This window comes from Rhinoraja longicauda, chromosome 5 (assembly GCF_053455715.1).
Source record: "Rhinoraja longicauda isolate Sanriku21f chromosome 5, sRhiLon1.1, whole genome shotgun sequence".
NCBI classification, from domain to species: Eukaryota; Metazoa; Chordata; class Chondrichthyes; order Rajiformes; family Arhynchobatidae; genus Rhinoraja; species Rhinoraja longicauda.
In genome coordinates this window covers 41,214,510-41,237,784 of record NC_135957.1, presented here as the reverse complement: position 1 = coordinate 41,237,784, position 23,275 = coordinate 41,214,510, and the positions used below count along the sequence as shown (strand labels likewise).

At 44.6% G+C, this 23,275-nt stretch overlaps 1 protein-coding gene across 1 annotated transcript in view; it reads left to right on the top strand.

Moving 5' to 3' along the window:
* Positions 1–3,097: 3,097 nt before the first annotated feature.
* The window catches only part of LOC144593982 (cytosolic 5'-nucleotidase 1A-like), a 45,442-nt gene continuing 25,264 nt past the window's right edge, over positions 3,098–23,275 (top strand). Inside the window, exons 1-5 of the mRNA XM_078400125.1 lie at positions 3,098–3,229; positions 3,524–3,691; positions 11,916–12,045; positions 15,725–15,847; positions 18,910–19,094. Of these exons, the coding sequence (XP_078256251.1) occupies positions 3,098–3,229; positions 3,524–3,691; positions 11,916–12,045; positions 15,725–15,847; positions 18,910–19,094 (738 nt within the window). The remainder of the gene's footprint in view (positions 3,230–3,523; positions 3,692–11,915; positions 12,046–15,724; positions 15,848–18,909; positions 19,095–23,275) is intronic.

Sequence of the window (23,275 nt, the reverse complement as noted above, 5' to 3'; positions counted from 1 at the left end):
GTGCTAGACCAGGAATAATAATAGTAATAATAATAATTAATAATAATAATAAAAAATAAAAACGTGATACCAGAGGGAGGTCTGAGGATGGAAGGGGATAGTGGGATAGGGAAAGAGGTTGGATAAAAGGGCAATGAGGAACTCAGTGATGGGAGATTAATGCACACAGGAGGGGAAAGGAGCAGATTGATCAGTTTTGAATATTGGGAGAAATGAGTGCGCACCACAGGGATGAGAGAGCGACAGAGGATGGGGAAGGGTATTACTTCCAAATGCAGAATTCAATGTTGATAACACTGGGATGAGGTGCTGGCTGGCCCTCCAGTTTGCCTGTGGCGATTGTTTGAAGTGGACAATATGCGGGCTGGCGGTGCGGGGGGGGGGGGGGCGGCCGCTCCTTGTGACAGCCCCGGGGCGGTGTTTATGACGATCAAGCCGCCGACACTCAGGCCGCCAGAGGAGAGGAGCGGCACCGTCCCCGTCCCCGCCCGACCACCACCCAAGCCCCCATCCATCCATCCAACAACACCTACCTTCACAAAGCAAAGCCTGGGCATCAGCGGCGCAGACTTTACTCGCCCCCCTCCCACCAGCCCATTCCACCGGACCATTGCTCTGGGCCAGCCACAGGCAGGCAGGCAGCCACACTGGATAAGATGAGCGATACTGGACTCTACTCGCTGGACGACATGGACATTTGCTCCGTGCCCGTTCCCGCGCCCCCCGAACGTCTATTGACAAAGTCCACTGTCTACAATGGGGTAAAAATGAATCAAACAGTTCTCTGGCTTATGGGAGGACCATTCCATTGATTATTGTGTCAGTGTAAACAAGTTTACATTTAGAGGACAATGTAATGCTTCAATTCATTATGTTAGTAAGTTATTGTTCAAAGAAATACTGCAGTTTGGGGAATTAGACCTCTTTCCAGAAGAGTTTTGTTTATATTAATTTTATTACTATATAAATTTTGGGTTATATCAATGATAATTTATAAATCTTAAAATAAAACTCAGGGTAATATTTCCAGGTTTTGAATGTAGGGAGGAGTGATGGAGTCTTCAGCATTAACTTCACTGGAGAATGTTGATCCCACACGCCTGAAAACAGAGGGGAAGAAGCTGTCCCTGAGTCCGGTGGAATAGACGAAATGTGTAGGAAGGAACTGCAGATGCTGGTTTACACCGAAGATAGACACAAAATGCGGGAGGAACTCGACCCGAGAAGTCACCCATTCCTTCCCTCCAGAGATGCTGCCTGTCCCACTGTGTTCTCCAGCATTTTGAGTCTATCTCCTGAGTCTGGTGGTAAGCCTTCAGGCTACTGCACCTGTTTGCACGATGAGAGGAGGAAGAAGGAATGGCCGGGCTGGAGGAAGGCTGGGAGCCCGGGGTTGGGGGCACCTGGGTGATGCGGGCTGGGGATGCGGGCTGGCTCTGGGGATGCGGGCTGGCGCTGGGGATACAGGCTAGGGATGCGGGCTGGCTCTGGGGATGCGGGCTGGCGCTGGGGATAGACAATAGACAATAGACAATAGGTGCAGGAGGAGGCCATTCGGCCCTTCGAGCCAGCACCGCCATTCAATGTGATCATGGCTGATCATTCTCAATCAGTACCCCGTTCCTGCCTTCTCCCCATACCCCGTGACTCCGCTATCCTTAAGAGCTCTATCCAGCTTGAATGCATTCAGGGAATTGGCCTCCACTGCCTTATGAAGCAGAGAATTCCACAGATTCACAACTCTCTGACTGAAAAAGTTTTTCCTCATCTCAGTTCTAAATGGCCTTACTCTTAAACTATGGCCCCTTGTTCTGGACTCCCCCAACATTGGGAACATGTTTCCTGCCTCTAACGTGTCCAACCCCTTAATAATCTTATACGTTTCGATAAGATACGGGATGCGGGATGGCCCTGCGGACTGGGGAGTGGGATGAAGCTTGGCTATTGATAGGTGAGGGGAGTTTAACTTACAAATGGTGGCATTAATGACAAAGGCACTAATGAGGTGAAAAGGGAACTAAGGGTGTTAGACCAGGAATAATAATAATAATAATAATAATAATAATAATAATAATAATAATAATATAACGTGATACCAGAGGGAGGTATGAGGATGGAAGGGGATAGTGGGATAGGGAAAGAGGTTGGATAAAAGGGCAATGAGGAACTCAGTGATGGGAGATTAATGTACACAGGAGGGGAAACATAGAAACATAGATAAAAGGTGCAGGAGTAGGCCATTCGGCCCTTCGAGCATGCACCGCCATTCAATATGATCATGGCTGATCATTCAGCTCAGTAGCCTGTACCTGCCTTCTCTCCATACCCCCTGATCCCTTTAGGAAAAAGGGCCACATCTAACTCCCTCTTAAATATAGCCAATGAACTGGCCTCAACTACCTTCTGTGGCAGAGAATTCCACAGACTCACCACTCTGTGTGAAGAAATGTTTTCTCATCTCGGTCCTAAAAGACTTCCCCCTTATCCTTAAGCTGTGACCCCTGGTTCTGGACTTCCCCAACATCGGGAACAATCTTCCCGCATCTAGCCTCTCCAACCCCTTAAGAATTTTATATGTTTCTATAAGATCCCCCCTCAGTCTTCTAAATTCCAGCGAGTACAAGCTGAAAAGGAGCAGATTGATTAGTTTTGAATATTGGGAGAAATGAGTGCGCACCACAGGGATGAGAGAGCGACAGAGGATGGGGAAGGGTATTACTTCCAATTGCAGAATTCAATGTTGATAACACTGGGATGAGGTGCTGGCTGGCCCTCCAGTTTGCCTGTGGCGATTGTGTTTGAGGTGGACAATATGGGGGGGGGGGGGGGGGGCGGCCGCTCCTTGTGACAGCCCCCGGGGTGGTGTTTGTGACGATCAAGCCGCCGACACTCAGGCCGCCAGAGGAGAGGAGCGGCACCGTCCCCGTCCCCGCCCGACCATCCATCCAACAACACCTACCTTCACAAAGCAAAGCCTGGGCATCAGCGGCGCAGACTTTACTCGCCCCCTCCTCCCCACCCACCAGCCCATTCCACCGGACCATTGCTCTGGGCCAGCCGCAGGCAGGCAGGCAGGCAGGCAGCCACACTGGAGAAGATGAGCGATACTGGACTCTACTCGCTGGACGACATGGACATTTGCTCCGTGCCCGTTCCCGCGCCCCCCGAACGAGCCTCCGCCACCCGGCGGAGCCGAGGATCCAGCGGATCGACCAAGACTCTCGCAGGGGTAAAGCAACGAGCTTAGTCTGAAGAGGGGTCTCCACCCGACACGTCACCTACCCCCCCCCCCCCCCTCTCTCTCTCTCTCTCTCTCTCTCTCTAGAGATGCTGCCCGTCCCGCTGAGTTACTCCAGCAGTTTGTGTCTCCCTTCGGTTCTTTCCCACACAAGCTTAGAGACATGTCAGGGACTTCACTCAAACTGGGGGATGGAGTGACCTTTAACTTTACTTATTGGCATCCTTCTATGTATTATGTACATCAATGGAGACAAAGCTGACAAAGCTGGGTGTTGTTTTGCAGAACAAGTTACCGCACGCCATCACCATCGCCGTGTCCTCACGGACACTCTTCAACATGGCCGAGGAGCGGGCCATCTATGAGACTGATGGCCTGGAGTCCTACGTCAAGTTTCAGCAGGAACACGAGAACGAACCACTCAAGAAAGGATTAGCATTCGCCTTAATGAAGGTATGGCCACGTGTACATACACAAAGAAGGAAAAAAGGAGAGGGGGAGAGGGGGAGAGGGGGAGAGGGGGAGAGGGGGAGAGGGGGAGAGGGGGAGAGGGGGAGAGGGGGAGAGGGGGAGAGGGGGAGAGGGGGAGAGGGGGAGAGGGGGAATGGATGCAAATATTGGGGATCAATTCAGTGTAAATTTCAGATTTGAGAAATAAAGATTGAGGCGTGGCATTGAAGTCGTCGTGGTTATCCCTCGAGGTCGAGGATGATGGTCTACGTTCCGTTGTCTTTATGAGCTCTCAGGTGGCCTATGAGTCCAATCCTGGCTTTGAAAGTTCTTTGGCATTCAGGGCAGATAATTCCAGCTGTCAGATCGGGCTTTGGTTGTTGCTGCCTCTCTTTCCGTTTACTTCTCTTTTCTTGTAATTCTGCGCATCTGTTGGCTTTGAGTCGCTGTTCCCTTTTGGATGATGGTTCGCCAGAGCCTCCTGTCCTTGGCCTTGGTTTCCCAATGTTCAATGTCGATTTCACATTTCTTCATGCTGGCTTTTAAGGCGCCTTTGAATCTCTTCTTTTGTCCGCCTCTTTTACGTTTGCCTTCTTTAAGCTGGGAGTAGAAGGTTTGCTTTGGTAGACGGTCGTCTTCCATCCGAACAACATGACCGCTGCATCTTAGTAGACGAAGGCTTGCATGCTTGATGTTTTTGCTTCATTCAGCACACTGACGTTGGTTCTTCTGCCTTAATCTGAAGCGAATGCGATATTCGCAAAAGAAACACCTTGGTTAGGCCCAAGTGTGTAGCCACAGACTTGCCTTTCCCTTCTGTGTTTAAATTGGTTGTTTCTAAACTCATGTTCCAACATTCAGCTCAACAGATGTGCTTGGTGATCCTGTTTTAATTGTGGTTTTTGTTAACTGGAAATTAATAGGTTGTTCCTCATATGGTTTACAAAGGATCAGTGAATCATGCTCTTTAGAAACAGGTTTGGGGGATTGTTATGCTCTGGGGCACACAGGAACTGGACTCAAACGCACGACTCACACACAAGAGTCAATTTGGAGAAAATAAAGGCGTTCTTTAATTTTCACATTAAAGAACACTGCGATTCGAACCAAAAACTCTAAACTTACTCAGCTACAAAAACATTAGTTACAAAAATTACTTACTAGCTATACTACGACCGAGAGCACATGAATCAGAGTACATGAATCACAATACGAACTGGCACAGGACAAAGGGAGGTGTGGACTGGCACAGGACAAAGGGAGGTGTGGACTCACACACAAGAGTCAATTTGGAGAAAATAAAGGCGTTCTTTAATTTTCACATTAAAGAACACTGCGATTCGAACCAAAAACTCTAAACTTACTCAGCTACAAAAACATTAGTTACAAAAATTACTTACTAGCTATACTACGACCGAGAGCACATGAATCACAATACGAACTGGCACACGACAAAGGGAGGTGTGGACTATATATACACATGAGGTAAGGGCACACAGGTGGAAACAATCAAGGCAGGGCTGACAATTACAATGGCAGGAAGTCAAGGGACCTGAAATGAGAATCTAAACACAGAACATGACACAAGACTAACAGATATGACGGGACATTACAGTACCCCCCCCTTTAGGACCGACTCCTGACGGTCCAGGCTGGTCAGGATGAGTCTTGTCAAAGTCCTTGATCAAAGTTTTGTCCAAAATGAAGCTGGCAGGAATCCAGCACCTCTCCTCAGGACCGTAGCCTTCCCAGTCGACCAGAAACTGGCGACCGCGACCGCGACCTCTCTTGCGGACTGCAAGAAGTGCCTTACTGTGTAGACCGGACCACCGTCGACGAGCCGGGGGGGGGGGTGGAGGGGGCTTGGAGGCGGGCACGAGTGCACTTTCCTTGACCGGTTTTATTTTGCTGACGTGGAATGTAGGGTGAACCCTTAATGACCTGGGGAGTTGTAGACGGACCGAAACAGGGTTAATGACTTTCGAAATGGGAAATGGACCCACGAACCTTGGAGCCAGCTTTCTGGCGTGGACGTGAAGTGGCAAGTCCTTTGTTGTCAGCCATACCTTCTGGCCTGGGCGATAATGCGGAGCGGATCTGCTGTGGTGGTCGGCTGCCGCTTTCATCCAGGACTGACCCCGGAGTAGAACCCTCCGAGCTCCGTCCCAGATTTGGCGACAGCGTCGGATCATGGCGTGGGCAGAAGGCACCGTCACCTCACCCTCATAAGCCGAGAACAAGGGGGGCTGGTAGCCGTAGGCACACTGGAAGGGTGTGAGTCCCGTGGCAGCCGTAGGAAGCGTGTTGCGTGCGTACTCGACCCAGATGAGATGGTCGCTCCAGGTGGTCTGGTTCTGCGCGATCAGACAGCGCAAGCAGGTCTCGAGCTCCTGGTTCATCCGCTCAGTCTGGCCATTGGATTGCGGATGGTAACCAGAAGACAGGCTTACGGTGGCACCTATGAGGGAACAAAACTCACTCCAAAACTTGGACACAAACTGAGGACCTCGGTCCGAGACAATGTCTGTAGGGAAACCATGGATACGGAAAACGTGAGACATCATTACCTCTGCCGTCTCTTTGGCAGAGGGGAGCTTGGCCACAGCGATAAAATGTACCATCTTTGAAAATCGGTCTACCACCGTCAGGACAGTTGTGTTACCTTTGGAGGCCGGCAACCCAGTAACAAAGTCAATGGAGATGTGGGACCAGGGCCTCTGAGGGACTGAAAGTGGGTGCAGCAGGCCCGCTTGGGCTTGTCTGGAGGGCTTGCTCCTTGCACAGACAGGGCAGGCGGCCACATATTCAGCTACATCCTTCTCAAGTGAAGGCCACCAAAAACGCTGTTTAACCACAAAAACAGTTCTCTTGGCACCTGGATGGCATGTGAGCAGGGACGTGTGAGCCCAGTGGATTACCTGGGGGCGCAATGTCACAGGAACAAACAAACAGTTAGTAGGACAGCCACTCGGTGCTGGAGTCTCATCATTAGCCTGCTTCACATCTGTTTCGATCTGCCAAGACACTGCTCCTACCACACGGTTAAGTGGCAGGATGGGTTCGGGTTCTCTGGTATCAGGTTCAGGGTCATAAAGTCGGGACAGGGCGTCTGGTTTTGTGTTCTGGGATCCGGGCCTGTAAGACAGAGAAAAGTTGAACCTACTAAAAAACAGAGTCCATCTGGCCTGACGTGAGTTGAGTCTCTTGGCTTTACGGATGTATTCCAGGTTCTTGTGATCTGTCCATACCAGAAAAGGCTGCTCGGCCCCCTCCAGCCAGTGCCTCCACTCCCCCAATGCGGCTGACCGCCAGCAGTTCTTTGTTTCCGACATCGTAATTTTTTTCTGCGGGGGTCAACTTACGTGACAGGTAGGCGCAGGGATGAATCCGGTTGTCCTTCTCCGCTCTCTGGGAAAGTACCGCCCCAATCCCCTCGTTGGAGGCATCCACCTCCACAAAGAAAAACCCCGCGCCTGCTGCCGAGGAGGACGGGCGAATAATGCCCGTCCTCAGGGAGGACTCAATGTACTCATCCATCGCCTTCCTCTCGGGGCCGGATATGGAGTACAGTCGCCCCTTGGGAATAGGGGCCCCCGGCAGCAGGTTGATAGCGCAGTCAAAAGGTCGATGAGGAGGTAGGGTGGTGGCCCTGGACTTGTTGAACACCTCCTTCAGTTCATGGTAACATGGTGGAACCTTCGACAGATCGGGATGGTCATCATCATCATTAGAAATCTTTATTTCTTCAGATTTAAGAACATTTATTCCCAAAACCGCCCCGATCTTCCCGTAACTCACCCCTTTGTTCACTGGTTCAACAAGACATGATTGTGTGCACTCAACCCCCCATCGTCTGATCTTACCAGATCGCCAATCAATCTGAGGATTGTGTTTCTGCAGCCAAGGGAAACCAAAGACCAAGGGATGTTGAGCTGAGTCAAACAAGTGAAAAGACATTATCTCCACATGGTTAGCATTGAACATGACTTTGACAGGTTCCGTACGATGAGTTATCTCAAACAACTGACGTCCATCTAAAGCGCTCGCCACAATAGGTTGCAACAAGGGCACAGATTTAACCTTACACGATCGAGCTAGAGTCCAGTCCATGAGACACTTGTTGGCTCCGGAGTCGATCAAAACCCCCCCGAGTCACAATTTGCTGATTCAGAGTGAGGGTGGCCTGTGTCAGAGGTCGAGGAGGTAAGTCCGAAACGGGGAATTGGCTCACCAGTGTCCTCCTTTTCACTGGTGAGCCACCCCTTTTACCGAGCAGTCGGCCAGACGGTGTCCTTGTTGACCGCAGTAAAAGCAGGCTCCGTCCTTCAGGCGGCGCTGTCGCTGCTCCGGAGTCAGCCTGGTTCGTCCTAGCTGCATGGGTTCCTCCGACGGCTGAGAGGACGCTGTTTTCTCCGGCCAGTGATGGACAGGGAACGATGACTTATTCGGTGTGAAGGACCCGGAGGAGCCCCCCTGGTGATTGGGAGGACGATCAGCAGCCTGGTGTCTTTCCTTTTCCTTTATCCTGTTATCGACACGAATAGCCCTGGTAATTAATGTCTCTAGATCACTGGGTAACTCAAAAGGTGAAAGTCTGTCCTTTATAGCCTCCGACAACCCATTCATGAATGCATCCACTTGTGTAGGCATATTCCACCCACTGTCTGTTGCAAGGGTTCGGAAGTCAATGGCATAGTCTATCACTGGGCGAGTGTTCTGTTTTGGCTGCAGTAAGACTCGGGAAGCTTCCTTAGCAGAGGAAGTGTGATCAAAAATACTGCTAAATGTTCTTTGGAAGAGGTCTAGATCCTGACAGACTGTGGAGCCCCGAGACCACTCCGCAGTGGCCCATGTTGCGGCTCGTCCCGTCAAATGGGACACAATAAATGTTACACAATAAATGCTACCCTGGCCTGGTCTGAGGGGAAGTGTGCAGGGTTATGCTTGAAGTGGAGATCACATTGTACAAGGAATGATCTACAATTCTCCGAGTCTCCAGAGAACTTATCTGGTGAAGCCAGGCGTAGAATCAGCGTGGGGTTCGCAGGCGTGGCCGGAACAGCAGGCGGATGGCCGGCCGAAGGTTCAAACTGAGCCAGTGGAGAAGCTGCCGAGGTTGGGTCGAGATGAGCCAGAACCTGATGGAGTTGTACAGCGAGGTGGTTAATCTGGGTCGTCTTGTCTATCGTTCAGCTCGCGCACCCCGTGACTGACTGAGCGCAGCTGCTCCTCCTGGTGCTGGATCTTAGTGCCCTGGTAGGCAAGGGCTGATTTCCAAATCTTAGAGTCGGCTGAGTCCATATTATGGCCAGTTCGTTCTGTTATGCTCTGGGGCACACAGGAACTGGACTCAAACGCACGACTCGCACACAAGAGTCAATTTGGAGAAAATAAAGGCGTTCTTTAATTTTCACATTAAAGAACACTGCGATTCGAACCAAAAACTCTAAACTTACTCAGCTACAAAAACATTAGTCACAAAAATTACTTACTGGCTATACTGCGACCGAGAGCACATGAATCACAATACGAACTGGCACAGGACAAAGGGAGGCGTGGACTATATATACATGAGGTAAGGGCACACAGGTGGAAACAATCAAGGCGGGGCTGACAATTACAATGGCAGGAAGTCAAGGGACCTGAAATGAGAATCTAAACACAGAACATGACACAAGACTAACAGATATGACGGGACATTACAGGGATAACATGTGGCATTTGTTCAATCCATTTATTCTTTGGATTTGCACAGTGTTCAAGCAGCATCGTGCGTGATGTTTACATTTAACAAACTTCAATTTTCAGGAAGTGCAGACATCAGGGTTTTTAAACAAATTGAACTATAGTTCCTCATGCTAACACAGTCTCACAAGGATAACATGGGCAATGGTGAGCCAAAGGACCATTTATTTGGTGCATGAATTTCATGGCAATAACAACGAATAGTTAACACATTATGGTAATCTAATCTAATCTCTTAATTGCGAAATAGAGACACCTCCTGTAAACTTTACCAGCAAATGATGCTTGTTTTTCAAACATCCCACATTTGTTCCCTTTTGCTTCAGATTACTTCAATGCTGCACATTAAGTTTTATTTTCTCAGATCTGTAAATTGCACTGAATTAATTTACAATATTTGCATCAATTCTCTCTAATTCATAGAATTTAAGATGGTCACCTAACGCACTGGAAGTCGCAAATGATACATTAAACTGGCACGAAGATCTAATGGAAATGTGACAAGTTAACGGGATTTTCTAACATATAGACGTTCTTGAGACTTTGTAATAAAAAATTAAAGAACTGGAGGTCCAAGTTGTAAAACAATTTAATTGCATATGTTTAAACTGATTACATTATTTCCACTCCCCAAATATTTTGCCTGTTCCGTTCATGTTGCTTTGTTTTTCACTGTCTCTCTAAATAGCCACGTGTGAAGAGAAAAGAGTAAAATGTAAATAATTATTGAGAAAGAGGAAAAGGTACACTGGATAGAAAAAGTGGAAACATTAGAAGTTCAAAGAATGATAACAAGAATCTTGAACAGACACAGAGAAGCCTTGAACAGAAGATAATGAAGCAGGAGCAGGCTATTCAGTCCCCAGTACTTGTGAATCATTAAAATAGGACATTGCTTTAACATGAGAGGGGAAGGCTTAAAGGAGATGTGTGGGGCAGGTTTTTTGGTACAGAGTGTCTGGAAAATGCTGCTGGGGATAGTGGTTGAGGCAGATACCGTAGTGGCATTTAAGAGACTTTTGGATAGGCATATGGATATGCAGGGAGTGGAGGGATATGGATTATATGAGGGCAGATATGAGCTGGTCTTGGCATTATGTTCGGCACAGACATTGTGGACCAAATGGGCTGTTCTTGTGTTGTATTGTTCTATGACAGAACGAACAAGCTATCAATTTTTGTCTTGAATATACTTATGGCTTGAATCTCCACAAACGTTCTTGCACAGTTGAGAGGTGTCAGAGGTTATGGGGAGAATGGGGTTAGGAGGGAGAGATAGATCAGCCATGATTGAATGGCAGAGTAGACTTAATGGGCCAAATGGCCTAATTCTACTCCTACCACTTATGACACTGCGTTCTTATATACCTTTTGCAGGGGACAATCATCCCTGCATCTTTCTTATAAATCCTTGTAAAGATTTTGTACATTTCCATGAAACAGGTCCCTTGTTCTGCTTTGTAAGTCAAACCCCACCACAGTTACTTGTATTAAATAATATTAAACACACATTTTACCCTCAGGACTTCATTGACTGTAACAAAGTTATGGGAGAATTAAATTAAAAAACACATTATTTTATAAATTCTGAATCTCCGCATATAGATCATTTAACCCAGCACATTCATTTCTGTATTTATTCTTTAAATGAGCCCAAGGCTTTTCTCCACCTCCCCATATTTTCGACTTTGGAACCTTGGACTGGTTTGACCTGGAGCTGGCTGAAATTGCTTATCAAATCACTTAATTAACATCAGTGTCTAATCTAAAGAAAGGCAGGAGCACAATTTTGACCAATATCTCCTGCTGCATATACTGATTACCTGCACATTTTATGGCATAAATCAGCGCAAATTTTCCTCCCCTGCTTCTAATAATTTTGTTGCCTTTTCAATGGTTGTTGCTTACAAAAAGCAACACACAGATACACATTTTAAGATTTTGCCTCCAACTTTTCAGCCAACACCATTGTGGGCCTTGAACCAATGATTGTAACAGTTCAAGTATTAATTCTATTGAGAGAATAGCAATAAAGAAGGGTCTCCACCTGAAACATTACCAATTCCTTTTCTTCAGAGATTCTGCCTGACCTGCTGAGTTACTCCAGCTTTTTCTGTCTATCTGCAATAAGTAGCACAACTAACTTGTGTTAGCGTGAAGTACAACCTCATGTGTGACACCCAGATTCTGGAAAAATATAGTGGGGGCAGATTTAATGTGTTATGAGAAAGTATATAAAAAACAATGGATAAAATGATGGAGGGAAGCATTTTAGGAATACAATAGCTGAGTGACACACAGTGAGCTAATGATTACATAGGTCTGTTGATAAAATAAATGTGGTTGTTGAAATTGGCAATGGGTAACGTTGGTATAAAATCTAGCCCAAAATTTGGCATCTTCTACAATAAATAAGTGTATATAAACATTATATTATGTGCATATTTATTATATTATAATTGGAAATCTTTGTTATGCCTAGGCACTGGAAACAGTTAATTCACGGCTACATGAACTTTATCCTGGGACTGATGAAATGTTTGATGTAGTTCTAATGACAAATAACCATGCCCAAGTAGGAGTGAGGCTGATAAACAGCATCAATCACTATGGTATGTACTCAATAATAATAGAGGCTATGTAATCTAGTTATCAGCCGTATGCCAGATTGAGGACCTATATATTGATGCTTTTTTAAATAAATAAAAAATGTTGAAAATACTGTTTTCTTTCAAATACCTTAAACCGTTGAGAGAGTCAGAAACACATAGTTTGCCAGTACGATTCCAGGAACAATTGATTTATTAGCAATAGCAATAAACCTGTCAATAACAATAGAAATGTAATAATTACCAAATCAGTGGGAGTTAGTGAGCCTGATATAGACCTCACAAAACGTGCGTTTGCTGCCATGAGGCTGGCTGCTTTAGGAAGGAATTATGGGCATTTCAATGGCAAAAGGCTCCAAGTGTTCATAACAGTGAGATGTTTAGAAAGCGTGAGCATATATTATAGTAAACAAATAGACAATGATTGAAATATTAACAATCATCAGAGGGAAATAGATGCGTAGCAAATAATTGAGAGATCTAACAAAAACAGTGTTCGCCTATAACACCTTTCATTGATTTTGATAAAATAAATGGAATTTATAGTTGAAGAATTCAGAGCAGGAAAAGGGAAAATTTTAATGCAAGTCACGATAAATAAAGAGGAGGTATTCGATGCCATTGGTCTTGAGGATGGATAAATTTCCAGGACTGGATGAGATTATCCTAGAAAAAGGCACAAATTGTTGGTGTGACCCAGCAGGTCAGGCCGCATCTCTGGAGAACATTTTAGTTTGGTACTCTTCTTCAGGCTGATTGCGGTCCGGAAGTGGGGGGAGCGATAGAGAAAGCTGGTAGACAGCAGGGACAGGACAAAGTCTGGCGAGAAAGGTGGATACAGGTGCAGGGGGGGGGGGAGACTTTTGATAGGCAAATGGTTGGACAAAGGCCAGAGATGAATGACAAAAGGTGTGAGATCAGGATTGAAGAGGTGCAAATTTTGAAGCCAGAGGAAGGGGAGGGGGAAGGGAAAAAATGGGTGCATGTCCAAGTTGGGCAAAGGGAAGAGGGAGGGAGGGTATAAGGGGTAAATGAAGGAAAGATTTATAGATTCACACAAGGGGTGGTGGATGTATGGAACAAGCTGCCGGAGGAGGTAGTTGAGGCAGGGACTATCCCAACATTTAAGAAACACTTAGACAGATACATGGATAGGACAGGAGGAATATGGATCAAATGCGGGCAGGTGGGACTACTGTAGCTGGGACATGTTGGCCGGTGTGGGCAAATTGGGCCGAAGGGCCTGTTTCCACATGGTATCACTCTATGATTCTATTAGTTACCCAAAATTGGAAGAATTCGGATCCTGCTACCTGCTACCTGACCCGCTGAGTTATTCCAGCACTTCGTGTCTTTTCTTTTGTAAAGCAACACCTGCAATTCTTGCAGTTCTGCAGTGATTTGTCCCGAGTTGTTCTGAGAGGTAAGGGGAAAGAGAATGCCTTGAACTCTGTTTTGAAGAGGCAACAAAGCATTTTGGCAGACCGATGAACGTGTTTACATGGCACCAGTAAGGCCTTTGACAAGGTCTCATTAAAGCAAGGACCAGCAATCTTTTTTAGAACTTTAGTGAATAAATCTTTCTTATCTCATTGCCGTTCATGTAGTTTGACTCTTAAATCACCCACATGGAACCTTGCAAAGGATATGAAACACGCTTTTTGCTGAATTTAGTTTAGAAACCTTTTATGGGATTTATTGATACAGAATACAGAATATAGAGCTTTATTGTCATTCGATACCGAGATACTGAACGAAATTACATTCCAGCAAGGGGATGGAAGCACCGGGCGCTGAAACGTCCCGCGGCCGTACCGGGCGATGGAAGGCCCCGTGGCCGAGCCATACCGGGCGATGGAAGGCCCCGCGGCCGAGCCGCGCCAGGTGCTGCTAAGTCCCGCGGCCGAGCCACGCCGGGCGATGGAAGGCCCCGCGGCCGAGCCGCACCGAGCGCTGAAACGTCCCGCGGCCGTACCGGGCGATGGAAGGCCCCGCGGCCGAGCCGCACCGGGCACTGTTAAGTCCCGCAGCCGAGCCGCGCCGGCGATGTTAAGTCCAGCGGCCGAGCCGCGCCGGGCGATGGAAGGCTCCACGGGCGATGTTAGGCCCCGCGGCCGAGCCGCGCCCCGAGGAGGAGACCTAAAAAAAGAAAGGTTTCCCTCACACCCCACCCCCCCCACACCCCACCCCCCACACACCCCACCCCCCCCAACCCCCCCCCCACACCCCACCCCCCCACACCCCACCCCACCCCCCCACACCCCACACCCCACCCCACCCCCCCACACCCCCCACATACACACAGCCAAAAACAAAAACCATCCCAACACCAACACACAAACAAAAAAGGAAAAAAGACAAACAGACAAACAGACTGCCAGCGAGCCGCAGCCGTTAGGCGCCGCCACACGTGACAATTTAGTTTAGAAAACTTTTATGGGATTTATTGATGCATTGATTAGAATGCAAAAGTACATAACTCATTCAGTAACATATTCAGTATATTTATTTTTTGTTTCATTCAAGGAAAATGGAAATTACTGGCAAGAACCACATTTATTCCCTACCCCTAATTGCCCTTGAGAAGATGGTGGGGAGTTACTTTCTTGAACCTTTGTGATTTATTCGATGAGGATTGTTCCCTCTCAATAATGTTTATTTAAAAGCTCTAAAATTTTGTGATGTAAATACAGTCATGTATTTATTTGTACCAGCATCTGCAGTTATTTTCTTACAGTCATGTATTTAGGTCATGAGGGTATATAACTTGGAAGGAGATGTGATAACCACTTGTCAAGGGAGCACATAGAAGGCTGGCAGGGTGAGTCCAGGACAGAGAGGAATGTTGCTGAAGGGGTTGTCGTTGGGTGGCAAGGACTCCTTGCCAGAGAAATTGGCCCAGAGGCGGAGGCGACAGAAGAAGAGCTCGACATTGTGGCAGGAACTCGCTGAGGTGTGGGCATGGGTACAAATGTAAAGCCTCTGCTGACGACAGACCATTCAGCATTGCTGACAGGGGACTCGGGGGGAATGGGAACAACATGAAGGATCGGGGCTGAGGTATGGCACAAGGTTTGAAGTGGGCAGAGGGCTGGAGGGGTACAGAGAGCAGCGAGAGAGGTGTGCGGAATTTTAGGAGTGAGGGTGAGGGGAAGTAGTGCAGTTAGCATAGGAAGAATGGCAGTAGAACCCAGCCATGTCGGTATAAAGGGACCTGGCCTGAAGGCATCCAGGTAGCAGTAGGACCCGGAAGAGTCAATAGGCCCAGCTCGCAGGCAGCCAGGGGAGCGGTAGGAGTCAGCAGCATTGGTGCCCACGGTGCAGAAGTAGCCAGGGAAACTGTCGGATCTGGAAAGGTCAATCACCCTGGCCTGAAGGTGGGTGAAGGTGATGAGAATCGGCTCAGAGTCTGTAAAAGGATCCTGACCCAAAACATCATCTGTCCATTCTCCATATATACTGCCAAGCCTAGTGAGTTCCTCCAGCACTTGTCAGTGGTCAAGATTACAGCACGTGCGTTTCTTTGTGTCCAATATTTGGAGACATTTTATTTCACATTGTGAATTACTTATATGAGAACAAATTAACATTGCTTTAGTGAATTTATCTTAATGTTTCTTAATTAAACAATCTAAAATTAAGTTGCAATTAAAGAAATAAAATGATTTATATCTTTTTGTAGGTTTGTCAATTGAAAGATTTTGTTTGACTGGTGGAACAAGTCCTATTAGTTACCTAAAAGCATATCACACCAACTTGTATCTCTCATCGGATCCTGTTAAAGTAGCAAAGGCTCTAAGTGAAGGTAAGATGAAATGAATACAGTGCAAAGCAGAAATTTAAAATGTGTCCTCACTAAAGTAATTTAGAAGGAAAAAAATCAACAGTATTATTTCTTGGCTACCAAATTTTGTACATAATACAAGCTGTAGCCTGCAGTTATGCACAGTAAATTATTTGTAAAATTACAAGACAATTAATATGAGAAGCAAAAGCTGAGAGAACATTGTTTCCTCTATCCTCTGCCCAGCTCTGTCATTTAATAAGATCTTTATTCACCCATCCAGAAAAATTCCTTCTCATGTGAATTCTATGTATTTCTTAAATAGTTCTTTAATATATCTCTGTTGCTTTGCGTGCCTTCTGACATTTCTTCAACCTGAAATGTTAATATACTGTTTCTCTTCACACATGCAACCTAATCTGCTATTTACAGCATTTTCTGTTTTTATTTTAGATTTGAAGCATCTGCAATTTTTTGATTTAAACTAGTTTTATCTTGGTTACCCTTGTTTAACCCTTGTTTAATTAATGTAAACAATTATATTCTAATTTTAAGTGTACATTTCAAGCCATGCGTTTTTTAGGTTGAAAGGCCCTGGTTTATCCTCTCATTATCCATAACACAAAGGATCTGCCTCATAGTTCTACTTTGCTGTACCTGCTGAGCTTAAATGTCTCTTTCGTGCTAGGCAAATAGAACTGAATCTGGATCAGAGCATACAACTGTAATATGAAATTATTATTTTCATCAATTTATCTCTTATTTACTCATTGTGGGGTTTGCTGGCATTTATTACACGTCCTTGCGCATTTTTATGATACAAATGTTAGATGAATCTCCTTCCTGAACTATTGCAGCATTTTTGGTAAATATAATCTTGCTGTATTTGGTAGGAAGTTCCAGAATTTGGAACCAGCAGAACAGTTTCAAGCTAGAATGGTGTGCAATTTGGAGGAGAACCTTCAGGTGATCGTGTTGCATTAAAAAACATACAGATTGGTAACATAAGAAGCCACTCAGTATTTCAAGCCTGCTCTGATAGTAAATAAAAATGATGGTTAATCTGATTTTAAAGGGCTTCACATTTCTATCTATTCCTTGTAACGCCCCCCCCCCCCCCCCCCCCCCCCCCATCTTCAAAACATCAGAAAATCTAACAACCACATCTTTGGTGTCTTTGTCAATAAGATTTATATAAATTGTAGAAGATTGAGGCCTAGCACCGTTTTCTGTCACACTTGGATCTAGAAGTGCAGGTGCATGGTTCCTTGAAGGTCGAGTCGCAGGTAGATAAGGTGGTCAAAAAGGCTTCTAACACATTGGCCTTCATCAGTCAGTGTACTGAGTATAGAAGTTGGGAGGTCATGTTGTGCATTGTCTAAGACGTTGGTCTAAGACATTTAGAATATTGTGTTCAGTTCTGGGCATCTAGGAAAGATATTGTCAAGCTTAGAAGGGTTCAGAAAAGATTTACGAGGATGTTGCCAGGACTAGAGGGTGTGAGCTAAAGGGAGAGGTTGAGTAGGCTGGGTTTCTATTCCTTGGAGTGCAGGAGGATGAGGGGTGACCTTATAGAGGTGTACAAAATCATGAGAGGAATAGATCGGGTAGATGCACGGAATCTCTTGCCCAGAGGAGGTGAATCAAGGACCTGAGGACATAGGTTCAAGGTGAAGGGGAAAAGATTTAATAGGAATCTGAGGGGTAACTTTTTCACACAAAGGGTGGTGGGTGTATGGAACATGCTGTTACATGAGGTAATTGATGCTGGGACTATCCCATCATTTAAGAACCAGACAGGTACATGGATAGGACAAGTTTGTAGGGATATGAACCAAGCACAGGCAGGTGGGACTAGTGTAGCTGGGACATTGTTGGCCGGAGTGCGTAGGTTCCACACTGTATCCCTCTATGACTTCACTTGTTGCACTTTATCAAGCAGATAAAGTGTGACTTATGAGTACTCTCTGTTTCTCGTTGGCCAATCAATTTTCTATCTCTATTCCATTTGTAAATTTCTATCCCATCATCGTTTATTCTCTACAATAAGTCTTCCTGATTAATGGCTTCATTTCTTCTGCTTGACAGGAGAGGTTATCAGTTGTCTTGAGAAAAGTATTTAATAAAATTTACTGGCTCTTAAAAGACTAGTGTGACTAGTAAGTTTCTGTAGGATGTTCTCTTTACTAATAAACACATATACTTTTTCATCCCTTGTTGTCAGTGGTTATTAGTGATCATTTCATAGCAAACACACCTCCTGATTTCCATTTTGCATTTTGATTATATTTTTCCTTTCAGCACCTTTAAGTTTGATCTCTATTTATTTTCACTGCTTTTGTCTGTTTTCCATCTGCGCTGGATTAATGCTGTCTTTGTAGAGTTCTCAGCGCATAAGCAAAGAATTGCACAGAATCCATCTCCAGTCAACAAGGGCTAGGACCCAGCGTGGGGGGGACTGCTGTGAGGGAGGGGGAGGGGGGGGAAGAACAAAGGTTGAAATGGCTCAGGTGGTGGTGGGGGGGGGGGGGCGGGGCGGGGGCGGAGGAACTGTAACTTTGTAAGTGCCCTTTATGGGCGACTATTTGCAAAACTTGGTATGCAAGCAAAGAATTTCACAGTGACTTGTCATATGTAACAGTAAAGTATTTTATCTATCTAGATTCACCCTCACTTCACACTCTAGTTGGTGAATGTTAAGGAAGTCGAAGTGCATCTCCTGGATAAGTTTCTTCATGTAATTGTGTTAGTATATCCATCAGACCCATTGAAGAATCTGGAACAGAGTGAGCAATTCAAAGTTGCTTCTAACTCCTTTTTAAAAAACAAAATCTATCATCTGTTTGGGATCCTCAAAATACCCATTCAAAGCTTTTATTCCATTTTAGAAATGCATTATCCCATAGTCCCTAACAGCAAAGTAAGAACTGAAGGAATCCAAGCCACATGTATGACAAAGATTAGGAGAGTTACTTTCAGGACACAAAAGAAACAATTTTTCATGCAAGGTCACACTGTAGGATTTGTAGGACAGAGCTGCATTAAGCCTGGAGATATTTAACTCTTTGTTTTCATGATTTCAGGAATCGCAGCAGCTACACTATGTCATCTGGACAAAGACGCACAGCTCTCTGAGCAGCAATTAAGAGTGGCTTTTGATGGAGATTCCTTTGTGAGTCAAGAACCGAATGAGAAATCTTCAAAGAATTATATGTTGGCTGATTCACTGTGTGACTATGAGCCCAAGCCAACGCCACAGATGCAACAGGTAAGCAGGTACAGTCCGCTGTTAAACCAGAATCCTTTAGCTGCTGTAGCATCTACCTGATGGCCTTAAGTTCATTATTTCATCACATTGAGTTCTAAGGTTCATTATTTCATCACATTGAGTTCTAAAGGTCGCACTTATTGTTGTTCGTAGAATGCTTTACTTGGCGTATATATCAGAACATATAGATTTTGCAAAGTTATCCGACCTTAGATGAAAAGACACAGGCTACCATTAGAAATATAAACTTTTAAATTGGTGTTCAAGAATTGAACAAAGAAACAGAATGTATATTTTGAAACTTAATATTATTGCCATGTTTCCTGTACTTTACATTTCCAGTCTGTGTCATGTTTGACATAGTGTAAAAATACTTAGGCCTGTAATAATTTGTTATTGGTACGAAAAGATGATGAGCATATAAGAAAATCTCTGGTTATGCCATTAATGTACAGCCCTTTATTGATAATAATGTGCTAACCTCGAGGTAATGCTGCAGGTTTAGAACTGGATGCTTAATACATCTGAAGCAGTTCTATTTTAGTGGAATCTGTATTAAATAATATTATGATTAAAATGACAAAAATGCTCATATTTTGTGTCAGAATATGAAGGCTAGTGTGTTTCAAAAACATTGTGGATAAATGACTAAGTGAATTGAATGTATAGTTTGTAAACAGTAATCCAAGTGGTTATTGAAACAAGAAGTATTTTTTTTCTCTGGTCATTTATAAGGATTAGTGGTCAGTCAGATGTTATATCTAATAAAAACTAGATCAGTTGTTGAACTACTCCATGTATTTGGCTATGAGGAAAGATCATACTCCTTAACAAGTTGTTCTGAAGAAGGGTCCCGACAAGAAAGGTCACCCATTCCTTCTGTCCTTCCTTCTGTCCCGCTGAGTTTCTTTAGCATTTTGGGTCTACCTTGGATAATGAAAAACATTATTTCTGTCCAGTCATCTCCTCTGAGCTACCACAAAACAAAATTGTTAACAATTTATTTCGAGGCATAGATTCCTTAGAGAAATTGAAGAAAAATAGACAGAGTGCAAGACATTACTTTTAGAGCATTTACTTCATATTGGAGAGTTAATGTTCAGAGTTCCTTTCCTCAATACTATGTAAACAATGGAACAGGAGCTAAGTAGAATAAACATTCTGGAGCAGTTCAACATATATTGGTGTTGAGTAAAATTGCTGGAGCATATTCTAGGAAAGCAATCAGCTCACACCTAGCAAAAAACAAGGAAAGCAAAAAGAATTGGTTTCATGATCAAGATCAATTTATTGTCACTTGTATCAATTAAGGTACAGTGAAATTTGAGTTACCATACAGCCATGCTAAGTGAAAAGCAACAAGACACGAATATTGGCGTGGATCTAAAAGCAGCGGGCCGGGACACTCCCGGCAAGCAGGCCCGGCCTGCCCACCGCAGACTGACCTTGGAGGACCCGCTTGGTAGGCCCGGCTCGCCCGCAGCGGTCACCGGCGGGATCGGGAACCCACCTGAAGGCTCGTCGGTTGGCAGGACCTCACCCGAAGGCTCGTCGGTCGCTGGGAAGGAGCTGGAGTAGCTGGATGTGAGGATCAAGGGTCTGTTGAAGGGTGAACCTCCAACGCCTTCAGGTAAGCTGCAGGAGACGTCCCTAGGACACAAAGATGGCCGATCTAGGAGAGGAGAGGGACGTCTGTTCATGGGAACTGCTCCTGTACATCAAGCACTTTGGCCAACCGGACTTTGGACTTTGAATAATGGCACCAAAAATGCCAGTGCCCGCATGTATAATATATGCGTAATGAATTTTACTGTGCAGTTGCATATGTGACAAATGAAGCATATTGTCTTTTGAAATTAATACTTTAAATTCAGCTATGTTGTAAAACTGTTGCAGTAGATAATGGATATACTTTAGTTATTGTTTGGTAATGTTCTACCTCTATGCCTATGTAGGTGTTCTCATTAATGTCACTCTGAACCCCATCACTGGTTCACTGGCCAGGAGAGGCCAATCCCCAGCATCATTGGTAACGGCTGGATTCAATTACCTGATCCTTGTTAGCCTACTCCCTATAAAATATCAGGTAATGGTAGAATGTCTTTGCACTCTGTTGAGACACTTTCCAAGGCTCGCTCGAACCAGCTACAATCAGCATCCCATCGCCAACCAATCCACTCAACCTGTGGTAGTTACCACCAGAGCAGGGTGTAACTATAGCGTGACAAATTTACTTTGATGTTTACATTATATGTGCGCACTGAAATTGATTTAAAAAAAATTAACAATATGTGAATTGAACACAGAACTGAATTACTTCTGTGCTCCAGTCAAATTATCTTCCATGCTCAGACTTTGCTTCGCCTCAAAGACTAAAACTTGATTCTTTGAGTTTGTTTCTGACTTTGTGCAATGCCATAAAAACATTTATCCCATTTTTTTTACTTCCATTGAAATTAATAAAAATAAAAATCAAGAGAGATGTAAAAAGTCTACCAATCTCCACCCCATGTCCAACACTATCGGGAAAGTCAGAATCTTTATTTCTATTTGTTGTCAAAGAAAACCAAGAGAACATGAACGTCTGAAAAATAAACTGGATCTTTAATAATTGTTTTCATTAGATTTTTAACTTTAGATGTAAAATCACTGCAAATAAATTAGGCTAACAAACAATAATGTAGATTTAATAAACCAATGCCATATTTATTCATTTGTAGCATTCAATAAAATCAAATATTTAAAGTCCAATAAAATACTGATTTAATAGATAACCAACTTTAAAATTCATCCAATGAAAAGATTACTCATATAGAATCGTATGTATTAGTCCTTCCAATGACCCCAATAACTAGTTTAGCAGACCAAAACTCGGTTTACTAATTGGTCTTCAAGGGATTTTTTTTAACAAGAAAAAGCTGGTTGCTTCCCTGTGAATCCAAAGCACAATAAACAGGCCAGACCACCCAATCACTAAAAATATCAACTATAGCAAAACGTGCCATATCTGAGAAAATAAATCTCTTTTACAGTCATACAGTCAACGCAAGGTTTTACGGTGGTTTCCAAAGAAAAATGGAGCTGTTTGCTTCACTCTAAGAACCAAATTACACAATGCCTGGACCACCCACAAATGGAAATAGCCAAATGCAGAGAAAAGTATTAATCCCCCTTATGAAGTTGTGAGTCAGTGGCTATTTACTCTGATACATAGGATGGCATTTATTTCTCATCTGGGTTACTGACAACTTGATAACATGCTGTGCCATGTTAAAGAGCAGTCAAAATTTAACATTATTATTGTTATGGGTCTGGAGTCACATATATGCCAGACCCTGTAAGGATTCCAATCCCTGAAGAATAACTGAAGAGAGAGAAATTTAAAAGATCAGGTAGAAACATCTCCCATCGTAAGAGTCCCATTTGTAACTTGGACTGAAGTGCCCATTTGACAGCCTTTTCACCATTGAAAGACTTACTCCACAGCTCAAGGTAACACTTCACATCCCTGCTTGGACATTACCACAGCTATTAACCACCGTTAACTCACCTTCTACAACAATGGCATGCATTTACACAGGTGCAGTAATGTGAAAATTGCAATATATAGCAAAAGTTTTCATTTGCAAACATTGGTCCCTTTTAATGAAATTTACTCAGTTCAGAAATGGAAATAATCTTTAATGTAAAGATTGGCCTATCAAGTTTGTATCCAAAATCGGTTGATTTTTGTCATCATGTTACTGGGTCCATAACCCCTTAAGGATTGCACCACGTGACTAACAACTGCTCGATAAATGGAAACTGATAAACCAATAAGCAGTGCCCCATCAATTTCAATATAAAACCTATCAGTCAAGCATTTCAGAAAAGTAGACCTAAAAACTTTAGTTTAAAAATTCATCAATTCTCCTATCTGATGTTTATGAATCTTTGAGGTCATCTCACGTAGGCAGCAATGTGGAGACGAGAAAGGGTTTTGAGCAGATTAACCCCAATCATACTGAGTGATGGTCTGGGGTCATGGGCTGCGTGGTGGTGGGGGGTGGGGGGGGGGGGAATGAGAGGCAGAGATGACACTCACTGGTGTTTGAATGATGGCAGTGGTAGTGAATCTGAGTTTGATGGAGCTTGCAATGCTGAAGACCAAGGTTCTTCCTATGTCTACTCATGGGGAGCAC